A 22,412-nucleotide genomic window follows, 5' to 3' on the forward strand; every position below is an offset into this window, starting at 1 on the left:
GCAATGCAGCAGCGATCCGACCAGCGATCTGACCTGGTCAGGATCGCTGCTGCATCGCTACATGGTCGCTGGTGAGCTGTCAAACAGGCAGATCTCACCAGCGACCAGTGACCAGCACCCAGCCAGCAGCGACGTGCAAGCGACGCTGCGCTTGCACGGAGCCGGCGTCTGGAAGCTGCGGACACTGGTAACTAAGGTAAACATCGGGTATGGTTACCCGATGTTTACATTAGTTACCAGAGCACACCGCTTCCTTGCTCTCCTAGCTACAGTACACATCGGGTTAATTAACCCGATGTGTAATGCAGCTACATGTGCAGAGAGCAGGGAGCCGCGCACACTGCTTAGCGCTGGCTCCTTGCTCTCCTAGCTACAGTACACATCGGGTTAATTAACCCGATGTGTACAGCAGTTACATGTGCAGAGAGCCGGAGCCGGCAGCACAGGCAGCGTGAGAGCTGCGAAGGCTGGTAACTAAGGTAAATATCGGGTAACCACCTTGGTTACCCGATGTTTATCTTGGTTACAGCTTATCTCAGCTGTCAGACGCCGGCTCCTGCTCCCTGCTCGCTTCATTTGTCGCTCTCTCGCTGTCACACACAGCGATCTGTGTGTCACAGTGGGAGAGCGCCTTTGAAGAAAACGAACCAGGGCTGTGTGTAACGAGCAGCGATCTCACAGCAGGGGCCAGATCGCTGCTCAGTGTCACACACAGCGAGATCGCTAATGAGGTCACTGCTGCGTCACAAAAAGTGTGACTCAGCAGCGATCTCGGCAGCGAGCTCGCTGTGTGTGAAGCATCCCTAAGCACAAGAGCAGAAGGCACGCAAACACCACTGTGCTTAAAGCTACAACTGGCAGTAATTGCAGGCAGGGAGTCAGCTAAATAGCTTGGTAATCACTTCGGACAGGAGACACATGGAAGAAACATAGCATGCCCCAGCCTCTAATTGGATGGCTTAGCTGTTTATCACCATACTAACAACTTAGCATACCCCTGCCCAAGATTGCACAGCTGAACTCTCACTCACTGAATCACGGCACATCACTAGGAGAAAACGTAACACAAATAGTTTGATGGCCTCCCACTTAGCCCATTAAACAATAGAATGACCCCCACATATCTTTACAAATAATATAAGGGGCCCACCATAGCCTCTCAAACAGTATTGTAGCCCCATAATGCATGCATTCATTAAAAAAAATACTCACCTCTCCTTGCTCCCCTGCTGCACCAGCTCAGATGCACAGGGAGAATGATAGCGGAAGGAGAAGATGACTCCATGTTCTACAATTACATTCCACTGTATTGGAATCTAGGATTCTGATAGAGTTTAAAGTGTGATGACGGGCTAGGTAAGCAACGATGTCAGCATTGGCAATGAGTCACCACTACTCACAAGCCCTATAATGACCTTGAGGTCAGCTGCTTTAGTGGTACACCACTGGGTTTTAGGATCCTCAGTCCTTTACCATTCACTAATACTAAAATTTGTAAGTATAATTGTTCTAACTTTTCTGTAATGGAAATATTTTAATGTGCAATTGATTTCCTTGTGGCTTTGCATACTGTATATACTGCAATAAAGTTTGATAACAGTTTTTCAGTGGGAGTTCATCAGAGCCTGACATGATGGTCTAAATGACTCTTAGGCGGGCTTTGCACACTACAACATCGCAGGTGCGATATCGGTGGGGTCAAATCGAAAGTGACGCACATCCGGCGTCGCAGTCGATATCGTAGTGTGGAAATCCTTTTTGATATGATTAAAGAGCGCAAAAGCGTCGATATCGTATCATCGGTGTAGGGTCCGACATTTCCATAATTTGCCAGCAGTGACAGGTACGATGTTGTTCCTCGTTATTGTGGCAGCACACATCGCTGTGTGAGAAGCTGCAGGAGCGAGGAACATCTCCTACCTGCGTCACTGCGTCTAACGCCAGCTCTGCGGAAGGAAGGAGGGGGTGGGATGTTTACGTCCCACTCATCTCCGCCCCTCCGCTTCTATTGGCTACCTGCCGTGTGACGTCGCTATGATGCCGCACGGACCGCCCCCTTAATAAGGAGGCAGGTCGCTGGCCAGAGCGACATCGCAGGGCAGGTAAGTGCGTGTGAAGCTACCGTAGCGATAATGTTTGCTACGGTACGGCAGCAATCACAAAATATCGCTGCTGCAACGGGGGCGGGGACTATCGTGCTCGACATCGCAGCATCGGCTTGCGATGTCGAAGTGTGCAAAGTACCCCTTACTCAAGGCACATAATAAAAAGTTGCACATTATTGTATTTTCTATTACTTTAAAATGAATAAAGAAAATGTATACAGTGTAAGTTGAAATAATATGAAACTTTGTTTTCCATATAGGTGGAACCTGATGCTAAAATGTTGGGCACAAAATCCTGCTCAGAGACCCATCTTTGCTCGAATTCAGAAACAGCTCGAAGAACTAAAAGGTTGCTCTTTAAGATGTACTCAACCCAAAGGAAAAAAAATGTTTTTGGAGGGTATTGATAATGCAGGTTTTGAAGGTCAGTATGGATCATTTTGTCCATTTTGAAGTCAGAATAGATGGAATACCACATATAGATTCTTTCAATATGCAGAGGAGAGTGTAAGCACTAACCTTGGTTAGATAGTTAAATGTAGGTAATTAAATCTAAAAGAAAAACATTAATATAATGACATAAGAAAATTCAGCAAAATCTTTCAGAAAAAACTCATTGGTTTCAAAGAGTCATAAGTATCTCAGTGTGCATCCATGTTAAGGTATCGAAGGCACATAGCTATTTTTTTTTATCAGCAGAAGGTGTTACAAGCCAGGCAGATCACCTGTAACAGAAATATAGCACTACATGCAGAAATGTACTACTTCATGGCTGTCATTCAGATAGTGGCACTACCCATATGATGTTCCAAATAGTTATAGAGGTTGAACACTACTTTTTTATTGATGGTCTATCCTTAGGGTAGAAAATCAATATCTGGTCAGCGGGTGTGCGACATCCGTCACCCCCGTCTATCAGGCATTACTACAACCCCTAGCAAACATTATAGGATCACCTGGGTCTGAGGATGTTCATTCAGGTGTTTACTAAAAAAAAAAGCAGATGACAGACATGGCACAAAACTAAAGTAATTTCAAATGTCAACTTTCTGGCTTTAAGAAACACTAAAAAAAAATCATGAAAACATAATGTGCTAGTCAGTAACTGTTACTTTTCAAGATCAAACGGGGAAAAAATATGGAATCACTCAATTATGAGGAAAAAATTATGGAATCATGAAAAGCAAACAAACGAAAGAATACTCCAATACATCACTAGTATTTTGTTGCACCACCTCTGGCTTTTATAACATCTTGCAGTCTCTTAGGCATTGAGTCAATGAGTGACAAACAGTACTCTTCATCAATTTGGCTCCAACTTTCTCTGATTGCTGTTGCCAGATCAGCTTTGCAGGTTGGAGCCTTGTCTTGGACCATTTTCTTCAACTTACACCAAAGATTTTCAATTGGATTGAGATCCAGACTATTTGCAGGCCATGTCATTGACCTTATGTGTCTTCTTTCAAGGAATGTTTTCACAGTATTTGCTCTATGACAGGATGCATTATCATCATTACCATCTTGATCTTTCATCATCCCCAAACATCCTTTCAATTGATGAAATATGAAAAGTGTCCAAAATTGCAATGTAAACTTGGGCATTTATTGAAGATGTAATGACAGCCATCTCCCCAGTGCCTTTACTTGACATGCAGCCCCATATCATCAATGACTGTGGAAATTTACATGTTCTCTTCAGGCAGTCATTTTTTTATTGTTTAGCTTTTCCGTATGTAAATTCCATTTCCTTTAGGCAGTTTCTTACAGATCGATCACAGACATTGACTTCAATTTCCTCCCATTCCTTTCTCATTTGTTTTGTTGTACATTTCCTGTTGTGGAGACATATTGCTTTACGTTTCCTGTCTTGATGCTTTGATGTCTTCCTTGGTCTACTAGTATGTTTGCCTTTAGCAACCTTCCCATGTTGTTTGTGTTTGGTCCAGACTTTAGACACAGCTGACTGTGAAGAACCAACATCTTTTGCAACATTGCGTGATGATTTACCCTCTTTTAAGAGTTTGATAATCCTCTCCTTTGTTTCAATTGACATCTCTTGTGTTGGAGCCATGATTCATGTCAGTCCACTTGGTGCAACAGTTCTCCAAGGTGTGATCACTCCTTTTAGATGCAGACTAACGAGCAGATCTTATTTGATGTAGATGTTAGTTTTGGGAATGAAAATTTGCAGGGTGATTCCGTAATTTTTTTCCTCATAATTGAGGGATTCCATAATTTTCCCCCCTGTTTGGTCTTGAAAATTAACCATTACTGGCTAGCACATTATGTTTTCATGATTTTTTTTTAGTGTTTCTTAACCCCTTCATGACCATGGACGGAAAGATCCGTCATGGTGCCCTGGGCCTTAACGACCAAGGACGGATCTTTCTGTCATGGCATAATCGCGGCACCGGAGCCTCCGGTGACTGCGAAAAGTTAGCATAAACCGCAGATTCGGGGAGGAGGGGACCTGTACCTTACCTCAGGAGGGGTGGTGCCTCGTCCCCGGACCTACGGAGGCTGTGATTGGCTGACGAACGCCGCTCAACCAATCACAGCCACTGTAATGTTCCAGCCACTTAAAGTGACTGAAACATTGAAATCCAGCCCTGGCCAGTGCAGCTATAGCACTGGCCATTGGCTGGAGCTGGGTGACCTCACTGGATCACCCTCCCCCAGCTCCAGTAGCTCTGATTGGAGAGATCGACCTTGTGACCGCTGTCTCCAATCACAGTGGACCTGTTGCCGGTGACCGCCCCATCAGCTTCACTTCCCGTTCCCTGCAGCACGCCAGCACAGTGAGTGTACACAGTGCAATGGCAGGGCGACAAGATCCGGTCCCATGCTGTTATGTGACCGGAGCATGGGACCCGGAAGTTGCCGCGCTGCCATTGCACTGTATGAAACCGGCCTCCCGATCCGCCGCCGCCGCTGCCCTCCGCGATCTGCCACCCGCACCCCCACCCCTCGTATCTGCTGCCCGCACCCTCACCCCCACACCTCCTGATCCGCCGCTGCCCTCCGCGATCTGCCACCCGATCTGCTGCCCGCACCCCCACCCCCACACCTCCCGATCCGCCGCTGCCCTCCGCGATCTGCCACTTGATCTGCTGCCCGCACCCCCACCCCCACACCTCCCGATCCGCTGCTGCCCTCCGCGATCTGCCACCCGATCTGCTGCCCGCACCCCCACACCTCCCGATCCGCCGCTGCCCTCCGCGATCTGCCACCCGATCTGCTGCCCGCACCCTCACCCCCACACCTCCCGATCCGCCGCCGCCGCCCTCCATCTGCCACAGTGCCACCGGTCTGCCCCGATCTGCTGCCCCGCCCCTTTCCCTCGTTATCGGCTGCTCGTCCCCTTACCTCCGTGATGTGCTGCCAGCCCCCTCCACTCGAGATCGGCTGCCCGCTTCCTCCTCCATTATGTGCTGCCCGGCCCCGCCCCCTCTCCGTTATGTGCTGCCCGGCCCCGCCCCCTCTCCGTTATGTGCTGCCCGGCCCCGCCCCCTCTCCGTTATGTGCTGCCCGGCACTGCCCCCTCTCCTCCGTTATGTGCTGTGCGCCCCCTCTCCGTTATGTGCTGCCCGTCCCCTCCCCTCCGTTATATGCTGTGCGCCCCCTCTCCTCCATTATGTGCTGCCCACTCCCCCCGACCTCTCACCCCCGTGATCGGCTACTCGCCCCCTCCCCTGTCACCCCCGTGATGTGCGATCCCTCCCCTGTCACCCCCATGATGTGCGCTCCCTCCCCTGTCACCCCCGTGATGTGCGCTCCCTCACCTGTCACCGCTGTGATGTGCGCTCCCTCACCTGTCACCGCCGTGATGTGCGCTCCCTCACCTGTCACCGCCGTGATGTGCGCTCCCTCACCTGTCACCCCCGTGATGTGCGCTCCCTCCCCTGTCACCCCCGTGATGTGCGCTCCCTCACCTGTCACCCCGTGATCTGTGCTCCCTCACCTGTCACCCCCGTGATGTGCGCTCCCTCCCCTGTCACCCCCGTGATCTGTGCTCCCTCACCTGTCACCCCCGTGATCTGCTGTCCGCTCTCCCTCACCTCTCACCCCCGTGATCTGTGCTCTGCTCACCTGTCTCCTCCGTGATCTGCGCTGCGCTCCCTCCCCCACCTCTCACCCTCCCCGATCTGCTGCCTCCTTCATCTCCTGTGATCCAGCTGCCTAGATCCATCCTGTAGAGTAACTATCCCCAATCTCACCTCCCACTCCCCTTCCCACCCATCCCCCCCTCCCCCCATCCCCCCAACCCCACCTCCCCCATCCTCTGCCACTCCTGCATCCACTGCGCCCTCTCCCATCCGCCCCCACCCTATCCCAGCCGCCGTCTCACAATCACAGATGCTCCCTTTATATGCCGCTGCCCCCCCATCTACCGTCGCCCCATCTGCCGCCCCCCCCCATCTGCCGCTGTTTTTTTTTACTATGCCATGGGAGTCTAGTTTCCAAAATGGGGTCACATGTGGGGGAGCTCCACTGTTTCGGCACCTCAGGGGGTCTCCAAACGCAACATGGAATACGCTAATTATCCCAGACAATTTTGCGTTTGAAACATCAAATGACGCTCCTTGCCTTCCGAGCCCTGCTGCGACCAAACATTTTATTTCCACCACATATGAGGTGTCTGTGTACTCAGGAGAAATTGCACAATACATTTTATGAAAAAAAAAGCTACCTGGTTGAAGTAACAATTTTGTGGTAAAAAAAAATAATTTTATTTTCATGGCTCAACTCTATTAACTTTTGTGAAGCCCCCAGAGGCTCAAAGTGCTCAATAAACATCTAGATAAATTCCATGAGGGGTCTAGTTTCCAAAATGGGGTCACATGTGGGGGAGCTCCACTGTTTCGGCACCTCAGGGGCTCTCCAAACGCAACATGGTGCGGCTAACAATTCCAGCTAATTTTCTGTTCAAAAAAGTCAAATGGCGCTCCTTCCCTTCAGAGTCTTGCCGTGCGCCCAAACAGTGGTTTTTCGCCACATATGAGGTATCTGCGTGCTCAGTAGAAATTGCCCAACAAATATTGGGGGTTCATTTAATCCTGCTACCCTTGTGAATATGCAATATATGAGGCTAAATTAACATTTTTGTTGCAAAAAGTAAAATGTTCATTTTTTCCTTCCACATTGCTTTAGTTACTGTGAAGCACCTGAAGGGTTAATAACCTTCTTGAATGTGGTTTTGAGTAGCCTGAGGGGTGCCGTTTTTGGAATGGTGTCACTTTTGGGTGTTTTGTGTCATGTAGACCTTTCAAAATCGCTTCAAATGTGATGTGGTCCCTAAAAAAAGTGGCTTTGTAAATTTTGTTGTAAAAATGAGAAATTGCTCATAAACTTTGAACCCCTATAACTTTCTTAAATTTTTTTTCCCCCAAAATTGTTCTGATGTAAAGTAGACATGTGGGAAATGTTATTTATTAATTATTTTGTGTCATATGTCTTTTTGGTTTTAGAGCATAAAAATTCAAAGTTTGAAAATTACAAAATTTTAAAAATTTTCGCGAAATTTCCGTTTTTTTCACAAAAGAAACGAAAAAAATATCGGCCTAAATTTACCACTAACATGAAGCCCAATATGTCACGAAAAACAATCTCAGAATCACCGGGATCCGCTGAAGCGTTCCAGAGTTATAACCTCATAAAGTGACACTGGTCAGAATTGCAAAAAATGGCCTGGTCTTTAGGGTCAAAATAGGCTTGGGGCTGAAGGGGTTAAAGCCAGAAAGTTGCCATTTGAAATGACTTTAGTTTGTTGCCATGTCTGTGATCTGCTTTTTTTTAAACAAAAGTAAACAACTGAATGAACATCCTCAGGGCCAGGTGATTCCATAATTTTTGCCAGGGGTTGCATATCCAAAATAGCAGTTGCACTCATGGAAAGGGAAGGAGAAAAAACAAGAATATAGATGGTAAACATTGGAATATGAATATGCATTACTGCTAAGAAAACATTTTTTTGAAAAATATGAGTTACTTAGCAAATAAAGGTTGGCAAATTTACTTGTGCCCAGAACCACATCAAGGTGTAACTCTCATCTGGGTCCTACTCTAATTTCTATGCTTCTCTTGAGGTTGGCATTCACAGGAGTAATATCATGACAGGCATGTGGGTCTTCAGCAAACCCTCTTCCATTATGGCAACTCTTCGGCATCTCGCAATGTCGTCACTGGTGCACTAATGGTGCGCATAGAAGGATACCCCCTGCCGACGCATTGAATGCATCTGTCCTTTGGCTGTTAGAGTATTAGAGGCAGAAGATCGCTGAATAATACAGTAATTAGCTGGCGTATGATGTACCAATATGTGACGCCCTGGCCGGGCCAGGTAGTCACAGATAGGGCCCCGCACTACACCAGTCCCCTAACAAGGTGACAGCAGCCAAACAGTTAAAACCCTAGTCACCCCCCTCAGTGCTTGATGGACACACCAGGGGACGTAGCCAGGTGGTTGGCCACACCCACCGAGGAGTTCAGAGAGCCTGAGGCAGGAAAAGTAGTCAGTTTCTAGTTGGAGTCTGTTAGTGGAGGAGGTCAGGCCTGTGTGACAGGCCTGTAGTAGACTGACAGGTGCCAGGGTAGGAGCTCGGGCACCTTTGGTTAGGAGGCATATGGAGGCCTCTGCCTGCAGGAGCCGGGAAGTCGGCTCAGTGGAACTGTGGGGGACCGGGACAGGGTAGTGGCCCGCCGGTACCGGCCCGGGGAACCGACTCGGAAACCGGAGCACAAAGGGGGGTACTCAGACCCTGAAGCTAGGTCCAGAAGCTACTGGGAGCTAGCTAATTAACTGATTTAAATAAACATATCCGCAATTGTGGAATCATATATGCGTCAATCTTATGACCGCACAAGCACGTCCTTAAAATACAGACTAATGAACCAAAGAGAGAAAAGGACTCGGCGTGCAAAAGAAAAGAATCATAGCTAGTCAAAATCACAACCATAGATAATGCATGTAAAAATCATCTTTATTATAAGATCAGATAAAAATCAGATTGGATTATCATTATATATAAATATAGTTCAGTACAAAAAATATATATGTATAAAGATCACAGAGTGAACGAGGACAGGGAAAAGCAGCACATTATCCCAAGCATGGAAAATAGGCTGGTCATTATATCCCTCATGGGATGCCAAAGTAACTCACATAACAGTTGGATCAATGTCCCATGGGGGAGGCAGAGTAGACTAGGCTAATTAGATAAATAAAGGGTGAAGTATGTCACATCCATGTAAATGGAGACTCCATATACCAAATCATATGTTTAAGGACTAAAACCGCCCCAAAAAAACACAAAGGTATCAACTGGAGTATATAGCAATTACATCCCACAAGCCTAGTCAGACTTACCCATATGTCAAATCACCCCAACCAGATCGCAGAGTTGTGTGCCCCAACGCGTCTCGCCTAAAGCTTCATAAGGGGGAAGTATAAAGAAAAAAGTGCCAGTAAGGAGTGTGTAGCCAGGTGAGGTTTATAAATCAAATCGCCAGAGCTGATAGGTGAATCAAGCTGTCAATCATGCCTAGATCACGGCATGCATGCTCATGTCACCGCCCCCTCCCGCATCACTTCCGGCTCACCAGCTAATAGGTGAGTCAGAGTGTCACTTGTGTCCAGATGACGGCGCGCGTGTTCAAGTCTCCGCCCCCGCCCGCATCACTTCCGGCTCTCCAGCGGTGACGTAAGTAGTCAGCGTTGCGGAGGCCATCGGGATCGGGCGCAGGGAGGGGAGAATGGAGGCGCGCGCACGGGACAACATTGCGTCACATAAATGAAAGGGGAGTGGGTAAACGCATACATCTTTGCGTAATCAACCCCTCCAGCAGTCATTTAGTGACAGCGGAGATAGAACCGGGGGTGAGCAGAGATGTATTACGATTCAGGGCAAAAAGTATGACAAGTCTCAGTGTGAAATTACAAAAGATGTAAATAAAGTCTAGTAAAAGAGACTTGTCAGGAAAAGTACAGATGATATTGAGGATAATAGGAAGTGACAGCATGCATATATCTGTGTGCATATATGTCAATATCAAAATCAAGCGACGGGTTGTTACTATATCACCATTAATCCCCCCACGGTACAAATATACAATTCACACATGCATGCAAAAAATGTTCCATAGTCAAAACGGCCAATATTATCTCTCCTAGGTACATGAGGGTAGCCAGATGATCGTTCTGTGGAAACAGGCTTGATTTGAATCATAACTGGATTGATGTTACACCAAAAATGCCTCACTAGTGGCAAATGAAAAGGTTAATGGAACCTATGAATAATCCAAAAAGAAAAATCAATTAAAACAGTGCACACTACAACAAACAAGGAAAACATGAAGGGAAAGGGTCATTAAAAGCACCATATACTAGGGAGAAAAAATCATCATTATCTGATTGTAAACGAAAAGACTAAGTCAGATGAAGTCATATTACATTTTTCCAAATAGAGAACACATAGAGATCGAGTGCGAGCGGCAGTGGGTCTCTATAAAAAAGGTGAGAAGCTAAGCTTTTGTTTCCTCACGGGCCGCCACAATATCCCTGACGTGTTCTCTTATACGTCTACGAAACTCACGTGATGTGAGTCCAATGTAGACGAGGTGACTAGTGATGAGCGAGTACTAAAAAGCTCGGGTGCTCGAAGCTCGGGCCGAGCCTCCCAAGATACTCGTGTACTCGGGCCGAGCAACGAGCCCAATGTTATCCTATGGGAGACCCGAGTATTTTTGTGAAATGACCCCCCGGCAGCATGTAGAAACCCTAAAAATGTCACAAAAGTCTCAGAAGAGTGCTCAAATGACATGGCAACAGCATGGGGAAGACCCCTTGAAGCATTTATCACTCAAAAGTCACAGCTGTGAACAATTTTGTCCGCGTTTCACGCCATTTTTACGGACTCACCAGAAAACCTTCCAAAATGACCCCAAAATGATTTTTCATGGCAGAAATGTTAAGGGCACATACCCAATAGTGAGATAGAGCTGGTGTATGTTACTTTTTGAGATTAATACATGAAAGATTTTACGTGAAAACATTGTGTGGCACTCCGATGTCCCTGAGAAGAGACGTACATGAAGGCCTCTTGAGTCTAATGTGCCCATTTTGAGGAAGTGAGTCTTTGTAGTATTTTCCTTTGCCAGGGCAGTCCAAAATTGTGAGGTTCACCAATGCCCCTGCATACAGACGTGCATGAGGGCCTGTAAACCTGAAGTGCCTATTGTAAGGAAGTGGGTCTATTGTAGTATAGCCCTTAGGCAGGGCAGCCAAAAATTGGGAGGCTCCACGTTGTCCCTGGATAGAGACGTGCATGATGGCCTGTAAACCTGAAGTGCCCATTGTAAGGAAGTGGGTCTATTTTAGTATAGCCCTTTGCCAGGGCAGCCAAAAATTGGGAGGCTCCACGTTGTCCCTGGATAGAGACGAGCATGATGGCCTGTAAACCTGAAGTGCCCATTGGAAGGAAGTGGGTCTATTGTAGTATAGCCCTTTGCCAGGGCAGCCAAAAATTGGGAGGCTCCACGTTGTCCCTGGGTAGAGATGTGCATGAGGGCCTCAAAACATTAAGTGTCCATTTTAAGGAAGTGGGTGTATTATAGTATAGCCCTTAGGCAGGGCAGCCAAAAATTGGGAGGCTCCACGTTGTCCCTGGGTAGAGACGTGCATGAGGGCCTCAAAACATTAAGTGTCCATTTTAAGGAAGTGGGTGTATTATAGTATAGCCCTTAGGCAGGGCAGCCAAAAATTGGGAGGCTCCACGTTGTCCCTGGGTAGAGGCGTGCATGAGGGCCTCAAAACATTAAGTGTCCATTTTAAGGAAGTGGGTGTATTATAGTATAGCCCTTAGGCAGGGCAGCCAAAAATTGGGAGGCTCCACGTTGTCCCTGGGTAGAGACGTGCATGAGGGCCTCAAAACATTAAGTGTCCATTTTAAGGAAGTGGGTGTATTATAGTATAGCCCTTAGGCAGGGCAGCCAAAAATTGGGAGGCTCCACGTTGTCCCTGGGTAGAGACGTGCATGAGGGCCTCAAAACATTAAGTGTCCATTTTAAGGAAGTGGGTGTATTATAGTATAGCCCTTAGGCAGGGCAGCCAAAAATTGGGAGGCTCCACGTTGTCCCTGGGTAGAGACGTGCATGAGGGCCTCAAAACATTAAGTGTCCATTTTAAGGAAGTGGGTGTATTATAGTATAGCCCTTAGGCAGGGCAGCCAAAAATTGGGAGGCTCCACGTTGTCCCTGGGTAGAGACGTGCATGAGGGCCTCAAAACATTGTTCCCATTGCAAAGGAGCGGGTCTCCTGTCGTTGTAATGTCCATTCTGCAAAGAATGGGCGAAAAAATTTACCACTGGGGGTATACCTGAAACAAAGGCCTAAGTATTGCAATTTGTAACGGTCATCATCATGGTGCCGCATGAGGAGAAGGAGGAGCAGTCCAGCGATTATCCAAAGTCCAGAAGTGTGTACCCATGGGTGAGTGGAGGTACATGGCAAACTTTAAATTACGCTCTCATTTGCTGGTGGTGTGGTGAAGTCTGGCCCAATCCAACCCTTGTTCATCTTGATCAGAGTCAGCCTGTCAGCATTTTCAGTTGACAGGCGGGTGCGTTTATCTGTAATGATTCCACCTGCGGCACTAAAAACACGCTCTGACAAAACGCTAGCAGCAGGGCAGGCCAGGACTTCCAAGGCGTAGAGAGCCAATTCATGCCACGTGTCCAGCTTGGATACCCAATAATTGTAAGGCACAGAGGAATGTCGGAGTACAGTTGTTCGATCTGCAAGGTACTCCTTCAGCATCTGGGCAAACTTAGGATTTCTTGTGGCACTACCCCGCACCTCAGGGGCTGTGGTACGTGAGGGGCTGAGAAAACTGTCCCACATCTTAAAGACTGTTCCCCTACCTCTGGCGGATTGGACTTGTGCCTCTCTCGGCTGTACACCTCGGTTGTCCACTGATTCCTGACCTATGCCGCTAGCGTTTTGTGAGGGGAATGCTTTGCCTACTTCCGTGAGTATGGCCTTCCGGAACTGCTGCATTTTGGTTGACCTCTCCTCCACGGGAATAAGAGACAAAAAGTTCTCCTTGTAGCGTGGGTCTAACAGTGTTACCAACCAGTAATGATTGTCGGCCAAGATGTTCTTAATGCGAGGGTCACGAGACAGGCAGCTTACCATAAAGTCAGCCATGTGCGCCAGACTCTTAACAGCCAGGACTTCAGTAGCCTGACCAACAAGATGACTGAGCATGCTGTCCTCCTCCTCCTCCTCCTCCTCCTCCTCATCTACCCTGTCCTCTGGCCAGCCACGCTGAACCGAGGATATGACTGGTGTGCATGTCATATCCTCAATTTGGCCGGAGAGTTGCTCCATGTCTTCATCCTCCTCCTCGTCATAGTCCTCCACTGCACGTTGTGATGAGACGAGGCTGGGCTGTGTGTTATCACCCACACCCACTACTGTTTCTTGCTGCAACTCATCGCGCTCCGCCTGCAATGCATCATGTTTGTTTTTCAGCAGAGACCGTTTTAGAAGGCAGACTAGCGGTATGGTGACGCTAATAATGGCGTCATCACCACTCACCATCTTGGTGGAGTCCTCAAAGTTTTGGAGGATGGTACATAGGTCTGACATCCATCTCCACTCCTCAGGTGTTATGTGTGGAGTTTGACCCATTTCCCGACGGCTTAGGTGATGCAGGTACTCAACAACTGCCCTCTTCTGCTCACATATCCTGACCAACATGTGCAGAGTTGAATTCCAACGCGTGGGGACATCACACACCAGTCTGTGTGCCGGAAGATGCAAACGGCGTCTTAAGCCGGCAAGGCCGGCTGAAGCAGTAGGTGACTTTCGAAAATGTGCAGACAGGCGGCGAACTTTTACCAGCAGATCAGACAGCTCTGGGTATGACTTTAGAAACCGCTGAACCACGAGGTTGAGCACATGGGCCACGCATGGAACATGTGTCAGCTGGCCTCGCCTCAAAGCCGCCACCAGGTTCCGGCCATTGTCACACACGACCTTTCCTGGCTTTAGGTTCAGAGGTGTGAGCCAGTGATCTGCCTGCTGTTTCAGAGCTGTCCACAGCTCTTCTGCATTGTGGGGTTTGTCACCTATGCAGATTAGCTTCAGCACAGCCTGTTGCCGCTTCGCCGAGGCAGTGCTGCAGTGCTTCCAGCTTGTGACTGGTGTGGAGGGTACAGTGGATGAGGATGCGCAGGAGGAGGAGGAGGCTGAAGAGCATGACATTCCGGAGCTGTAGAGTGTGGGTGAAACACTGACTGAGGTAGGGCCTGCAAACCTTGGTGTGGGAAGGACGTGTTCCGTCCCTCGCTCAGACTGGGTCCCAGCTTCCACAATATTAACCCAGTGTGCCGTCAACGAGATGTAGCGGCCTTGCCCACAAGCACTTGTCCACGTGTCTGTGGTTAGGTGGACCTTGGGTGAAACAGCGTTGTTCAGGGCACGTGTGATGTTTTGTGACACGTGGTTATGCAACGCGGGGACGGCACACCGGGAGAAATAGTGGTGGCTGGGGACCGAGTAACGTGGGACAGCTGCCGCCATCAGGTCACGGAATGCTTCTGTCTCCACCAGCCTAAAAGGCAACATTTCCAGCGCAAGCAGTCGCGAAATGTTAGCATTTAGAACTGTGGCATGTGGGGTGTTGGCAGTGTATTTGCGCCTGCGTTCAAAGGTTTGCTGAATGGCTAACTGAACGCTGCGCTGGGACAAGGACGTGCTTGATGATGGTGTTCTTTCTGCGTAGGCAACTGCAGGTGCAGGAGTGGAGGAGGCTTGTTCGCAGGCAGCATGGACAGGGGATTGGCTCGCATGCACAACCAGCGAAGACGTAGCAGTGACATCAGCAAGCACTGCTCCTCGACTCTGTTGTACTTCCCACAAAGTCGGGTGCTTGGCTGACATGTGCCTGATCATGCTGGTGGTGGTCAGGCTGCTAGTTTTGGTACCCCTGCTGATGCTGGCACGGCAGGTGTTGCAAATGGCCTTTTTTGAATCATCTGGATCCAACTTAAAAAACTGCCAGACTCGGGAAGACCTAACATTTGTACAGGCACCTTGTGTCGTTGTGTTGTTCCGGGGAACGGTTGCCTGACTTCTGCCTGGGGCCACCACCCTGCTTTTTACTGCCTGTTGTGATGCTACGCCTCCCTCCCCCTGTGCACTGCTGTCCTCGCTCTGCATATCCTCCTGCTAGGTTGGGTCAGTTACTGGATCATCCACCACGTCGTCTTCCTCTTCCGCACCCTGCTCCTCCTCCTGACTTCCTGACAATTGTGTCTCATCATCGTCCACCACTTGTTGAGACACGTTGCCAACTTCGTGAGAACGTGGCTGCTCAAATATTTGGCCATCTGTACAGACGATCTCCTCATGACCCACTTCAATATGAGCTGGCGAGAGGCCAGAATGTGTGAATGGAAACGTGAACAGCTCTTCCGAGTGTCCAAGTGTGGGATCATTAATGTCCGAGGAGGACGTGTACTCAGCCTGGTGGTAGGAAGGAGGATCAGGTTCAGAAATGTGCGGTGCAGTATCACGGCTACTGACACTTGACCGTGTGGAAGACAGAGTGTTTGTGGTGGTGCAAATCTGACTGGAAGCATTATCTGCTATCCAACTAACAACCTGTTGACACTGGTCTTGGTTCAAGAGCGGTGTACTGCTGCGGTCCCCAAGAATTTGGGACAGGACGTGCGAGCGACTAGATGTGGCCCTTTGTTGTGGCGAAATTAGAGCTTGCCCACGACCTCGGCCTCTGCCTGCACCACCATCACGTCCACTTCCTTGTTCCTTGCCAATGCCCTTGCGCATTTTGCAATGCTGTGCACTGCTGACGTGTATATTCACTACTTGTGCGTTATATCAAAGTTTGTGGAAATTGCACACAAGTGCACCTGTACGCTGCCACCAACAGGCACACACGTGCGGTTTTAAAAACCAAGCACGGACGCAATAAGAACCTAACAGGTTTTTTTGGGGAGCGACAATTACAGACAAGTCAGACACTATCTGGACTGTTTTACACTGTGTACACCAGCCCCAGATATGATGAAGGCTGGTATACGGTCACCACTACCCTGCCTTCCTGCCTGCCTGTATACTGGTACAATAGTCCTGACAAGGACTCTTTTGGTCACTAGCCTGTATTCAGACCTGGCTATACCCTGCCTGTATATAGCAACAATAGTCCTGAGAAGGACTCTGCTACTGTACTCCGACCTGGCTATACCCTGCCTGCCTGTATACAACTAGAATAGTCCTGAGAAGGACTTTTGGTCACACTGTTTTCAGCCCTGCAACTGAAAAAGCTATAAAGGGCCGCAAAGCTTTCCCTGAATCAGCGACACTCTCCCTGCACTGACAGTCTGGATAGCTGTGAGCAGAGCACAGCGCGCCGGCCGATATAAAGGCTCGGTCACGCTGTGCAGGCCGGCCAATCACTGCAATTCCACAACTAACAGGGCTGTGGCATTGCAGTGGTCTGCCAGCCAATCCCTGCATGAGGGCTGGCTCTCAAAAGAGCGCCAACATGCAGAAATGAAGACCACGAGTACAGCACGAGTATCGCGAGATTACTCGGTCCCCGCCGAGCAGCCCGAGTACAGCGATACTCGTGCGAGTACCGAGTAGTTACAAGCATGCTCGCTCATCACTAGAGGTGACACGTGCATCTGGCGTAGTAGATGACATTCGAGGTTCGGCAAGAAATATAGTGTCTTACCTCGAATGTCCTACTGCCGTTTGATAATGTAAAGGTGTTAGCTCGTGTCATGTTACGGCAGGCTAGACAAGACCCACAAGGAAAAGAGCCCCAGTTAGTCCTGGGCAAGTTAAAAAGAGGTTGGATTTTAGGTACATAGTGGCTCTGTACCAACTGGTCCTTTAGATTTTTCCCCCTTCTAGATGTCATTAGGGGTACGTTTGGGAGTTTGGGGCCCAGCACACTATCAGTTTTTAGAACGGCCCAGTGTTTATTTAGAATTTTTCTAATGTCATCCCACTGGTTATTAAAGGTGGTAATAAACCTTAACGGACCCTCCTCTTGTTCCCTCTTCTTGCCTCCAATGAGCAACTCCTTCCTGAACATGTCCGCCTGTAATGAGCGATCTGAATGCACAACCAATTTCATGTCCAGGAAGTCCATCTCTGCCGGGTGACATTTATAGGTAAGCTTGATGCCATACTGATTCTTGTTGAGGGAACAGATGTAATGCTTCTTAGAACACTATTTACATCCACTGGTGGAAACGCTGCCCTCCTATGCCCGGGACACTCTTGACGTACTACGGCGGGTGGATGGTCTCTTTGTGGACGATGGGAGCCTCCTCACAACCATCGACGTGGAGTCACTGTATACGTGCATTGATCATCAGCACGGACTGAGGGCTGTTAACTTTTTCCTGAACATGAGTAGTCTGGATGCGGAACTGTGCCAGTTGATTCATGATCTGTTGGAATTCATTCTTACGCACAACCTATTCACGTTCAGGGATAAGTTCTTCCTGCAGAAGCGGGGGACCGCGATGGGGGCGGCCTGTGCGCCCTCCTACGCTAACCTCTTCCTGGGGTACTGGGAGAGGGAGGTGTTTGGAGGTGACGCACAGACCGACGCACCCGTACAACAATGGATAAGGTATATTGATGACGTGCTGATTCTGTGGAGGGGCACCACGTTGGAGTTGGAGCATTACATCTGTTCCCTCAACAAGAATCAGTATGGCATCAAGCTTACCTATAAATGTCACCCGGCAGAGATGGACTTCCTGGACGTGAAATTGGTTGTGCATTCAGATCGCTCATTACAGGCGGACATGTTCAGGAAGGAGACCTCAGTCAATGCGCTCCTCCACGCTAGCTCCTGTCACCAGGCCTCTACGATACGAGCAATACCGGTGGGACAGTATCTCTGTGCCCGGAGGATCTGTTCAACAGAACTGTACTTTGAAGATCAAGCTGTGGATCTTAGGACTAGATTCCGAGAGTGGGGTTATTCCCACCGGTCTATTAAAAACGGGTACAATCGCGCCAAAAATGATAAGAGGCCTGAGTTGCTCATTGGAGGCAAGAAGAGGGAACAAGAGGAGGGTCCGTCAAGGTTTATTACCACCTTTAATAACCAGTGGGATGACATTAGAAAAATTCTAAATAAACACTGGGCCGTTCTAAAAACTGATAGTGTGCTGGGCCCCAAACTCCCAAACGTACCCCTAATGACATCTAGAAGGGGGAAAAATCTAAAGGACCAGTTGGTACAGAGCCACTATGTACCTAAAATCCAACCTCTTTTTAACTTGCCCTGGGGCTGGGGCTCTTTTCCTTGTGGGTCTTGCCTAGCCTGCCGTAACATGACACGAGCTAACACCTTTACATCATCAAACGGCAGTAGGACATTCGAGGTAAGACACTATATTTCTTGCCGAACCTCGAATGTCATCTACTACGCCAGATGCACGTGTCACCTCGTCTACATTGGACTCACATCACGTGAGTTTCGTAGACGTATAAGAGAACACGTCAGGGATATTGTGGCGGCCCGTGAGGAAACAAACATCCATCTCCTCAAGACCATACCTCGCCATTTTAAAACCCATCATAAGTGTAATCCCGATGAGTTGAGGTTTATGGGGATCGACGTTGTACATCTAGGGATACGAGGTGGTGATTATAAGAGGGCACTGGCAAGACGCGAGTGCGAGTGGATAGTGAGATTAGATACAGTCTCCCCTCATGGATTGAACGAGAAGCTTAGCTTCTCACCTTTTTTATAGAGACCCACTGCCGCTCGCACTCGATCTCTATGTGTTCTCTATTTGGAAAAATGTAATATGACTTCATCTGACTTAGTCTTTTCGTTTACAATCAGATAATGATGATTTTTTCTCCCTAGTATATGGTGCTTTTAATGACCCTTTCCCTTCATGTTTTCCTTGTTTGTTGTAGTGTGCACTGTTTTAATTGATTTTTCTTTTTGGATTATTCATAGGTTCCATTAACCTTTTCATTTGCCACTAGTGAGGCATTTTTGGTGTAACATCAATCCAGTTATGATTCAAATCAAGCCTGTTTCCACAGAGCGATCATCTGGCTACCCTCATGTACCTAGGAGAGATAATATTGGCCGTTTTGACTATGGAACATTTTTTGCATGCATGTGTGAATTGTATATTTGTACCGTGGGGGGATTAATGGTGATATAGTAACAACCCGTCGTTTGATTTTGATATTGACATATATGCACACAGATATATGCATGCTGTCACTTCCTATTATCCTCAATATCATCTGTACTTTTCCTGACAAGTCTCTTTTACTAGACTTTATTTACATCTTTTGTAATTTCACACTGAGACTTGTCATACTTTTTGCCCTGAATCGTAATACATCTCTGCTCACCCCCGGTTCTATCTCCGCTGTCACTAAATGACTGCTGGAGGGGTTGATTACGCAAAGATGTATGCGTTTACCCACTCCCCTTTCATTTATGTGACGCAATGTTGTCCCGTGCGCGCGCCTCCATTCTCCCCTCCCTGCGCCCGATCCCGATGGCCTCCGCAACGCTGACTACTTACGTCACCGCTGGAGAGCCGGAAGTGATGCGGGCGGGGGCGGAGACTTGAACACGCGCGCCGTCATCTGGACACAAGTGACACTCTGGCTCACCTATTAGCTGGTGAGCCGGAAGTGATGCGGGAGGGGGCGGTGACATGAGCATGCATGCCGTGATCTAGGCATGATTGACAGCTTGATTCACCTATCAGCTCTGGCGATTTGATTTATAAACCTCACCTGGCTACACACTCCTTACTGGCACTTTTTTCTTTATACTTCCCCTTTATGAAGCTTTAGGCGAGACGCGTAGGGGCACACAACTCTGCGATCTGGTTGGGGTGATTTGACATATGGGTAAGTCTGACTAGGCTTGTGGGATGTAATTGCTATATACTCCAGTTGATACCTTTGTGTTTTTTTGGGGCGGTTTTAGTCCTTAAACATATGATTTGGTATATGGAGTCTCCATTTACATGGATGTGACATACTTCACCCTTTATTTATCTAATTAGCCTAGTCTACTCTGCCTCCCCCATGGGACATTGATCCAACTGTTATGTGAGTTACTTTGGCATCCCATGAGGGATATAATGACCAGCCTATTTTCCATGCTTGGGATAATGTGCTGCTTTTCCCTGTCCTCGTTCACTCTGTGATCTTTATACATATATATTTTTTGTACTGAACTATATTTATATATAATGATAATCCAACCTGATTTTTATCTGATCTTATAATAAAGATGATTTTTACATGCATTATCTATGGTTGTGATTTTGACTAGCTATGATTCTTTTCTTTTCCACGCCGAGTCCTTTTCTCTCTTTGGTTCACTAATTAACTGATTGCGGCCAGGACTATAGGTCCTGTCCCACCCAAAGTCCCGACTGAAGACATCAGCCCAACAATGGGGATAGAAAGCCACCGCCACGGTAGAGAGATCCCACAGGCCAGCGTTTGCGGGCAAAGGGCTCTTCCGACATCCACAAGCCAGGGAGCGTACTCCTGACGTTGCAGGCACAGGTAGTCCACCATCACACAAACAGGTGCAGGAGAAGGGCAGAGACCACCAACCAGGTGGGGGCCAGACTGCGGCAGGCTGCGAGCACCGACCATCATCACCTTGGTTTACCAGAGACTTGTGTGTGCTACTAATCGTGAGTACACCAGTGCCTTCCGGCCGCCCATCTCCCTGCACTGCCCAACTACTCCCCCAACGGGTCCCGGGGCCACCATCCCTACCCACAGAGGGGTTAACATCTTGCTGCGCAACATCTCCCCCAGGTGCCCCATAACTGCAGCGGTGGTGTCCACCTTCACCACAACCCATGGGTGGCGTCGCAAACTCAAACACGGCTCCGGCCGTACACCTATGCCCCCAAACCGCCAATCCCTTTTAGATCAGAGTGACCGTGGACCCCCGGGTCCGGAGACCCTCGAGCCACCCACTGAAGGTCTGGACCCGAGCGTCTCGGCTGCCACTGAGCATGGGGCGGTACAAATACATCACAATCTGGTAAGGGGTTAAAGAAGCCTACCCAGGAACTTTTTTTCACTCAATATTTACAGTACAGACCAAAGTTTGGACACACCTTCTCATTTAAAGAGTTTTCTTAATTTTCATGACTCTGAAAATTGTAGATTCATATTGAAGGCATCAAAATTATGAATGAACACATGTGGAATGAAATACTTAAAAAATTGTGAAACAACTGAAATTATGTCTTATATTCTAGGTTCTTCAAAGTAGTCACCTTTTGCTTTGATTACTGCTTTGCACACTCTTGGCATTCTTTTGATGAGCTTCATGAGGTAGCCACCGGAAATGGTTTTCACTTCATAGGTGTGCCCTGTCAGGTTTAATAAATGGGATTTCTTGCCATATAAATGGGGTTGGGACCATCAGTTGTGTTGTGCAGAAGTCTGGTGGATACACAGCTGATAGTCCTACTGAATAGACTGTTAGCTGTTTTTTTTCTTGCCATAATACAAATTCTAAGTAAAGAAAAGAACGAGTGGCCATCATTACTTTAACCCCTTCACCCCCGGCCACTAAAACACCCTAATGACCGGGCCATTTTTTGTAATTCTGACCAGTGTCACATTGACAGGTTATAACTCTGGAACGCTTCAACGGATCCTAGCGATTCTGAGATAGTTTTTTCGTGACATATTGTACTTCATGTCAGTGGTAAATTTAGACCGATATTTTTTGCGTTTATTTGTGAAAATTTAGGAAATTTTGTAAAAACTTTGAAAATGTATGCCCATAAATCTGAGAGATATGTCACACAAAATAGTTACTAAATAACATTTCCCACATGTCTACTTTACATCAGCGAAATTTATAGTGCATTTTTTCCTGAGTATGACGATACCTTATATGTGGTGGAAAGTAATTGTTTGGGCACATGGCGGGGCTCAGAAGAGAAAGAGCACCATTTGACAGCAAAATTAGTTGGAATCATTAGCTGACGTAATGTTGCATTTGGAGACCCCCTGAGGTGCCTAAACAATGGAGCTCCCCCACAAGTGACCCCATTTTGGAAACTAGACCCCTCAAGGAATTTATCTACATGTTTAGCGAGCCCTAAGGGGCTCCACAAAAGTTGATAATGTTAAGCCATGAATATAATTTTTTTTTTTCACCACAAAACTGTTACTTGAACCAGGTAGCTTTTTTTTCACAAGGGTATCAGGAAAAAATGTACCATAAA

The 22,412-nt window shown here is 47.9% G+C and overlaps 1 protein-coding gene across 1 annotated transcript in view; it reads left to right on the forward strand.

Annotated features, from left to right (window-relative positions):
- The window catches only part of ROS1 (ROS proto-oncogene 1, receptor tyrosine kinase), a 480,047-nt gene that overhangs the window by 430,658 nt on the left and 26,977 nt on the right, over positions 1-22,412 (forward strand). Inside the window, exon 40 of the mRNA XM_075340023.1 lies at positions 2,366-2,529. Within this exon, the coding sequence (XP_075196138.1) occupies positions 2,366-2,529 (164 nt within the window). The remainder of the gene's footprint in view (positions 1-2,365; positions 2,530-22,412) is intronic.

Source organism: Anomaloglossus baeobatrachus, chromosome 3 (genome assembly GCF_048569485.1).
Source record: "Anomaloglossus baeobatrachus isolate aAnoBae1 chromosome 3, aAnoBae1.hap1, whole genome shotgun sequence".
Taxonomy (NCBI): Eukaryota; Metazoa; Chordata; class Amphibia; order Anura; family Aromobatidae; genus Anomaloglossus; species Anomaloglossus baeobatrachus.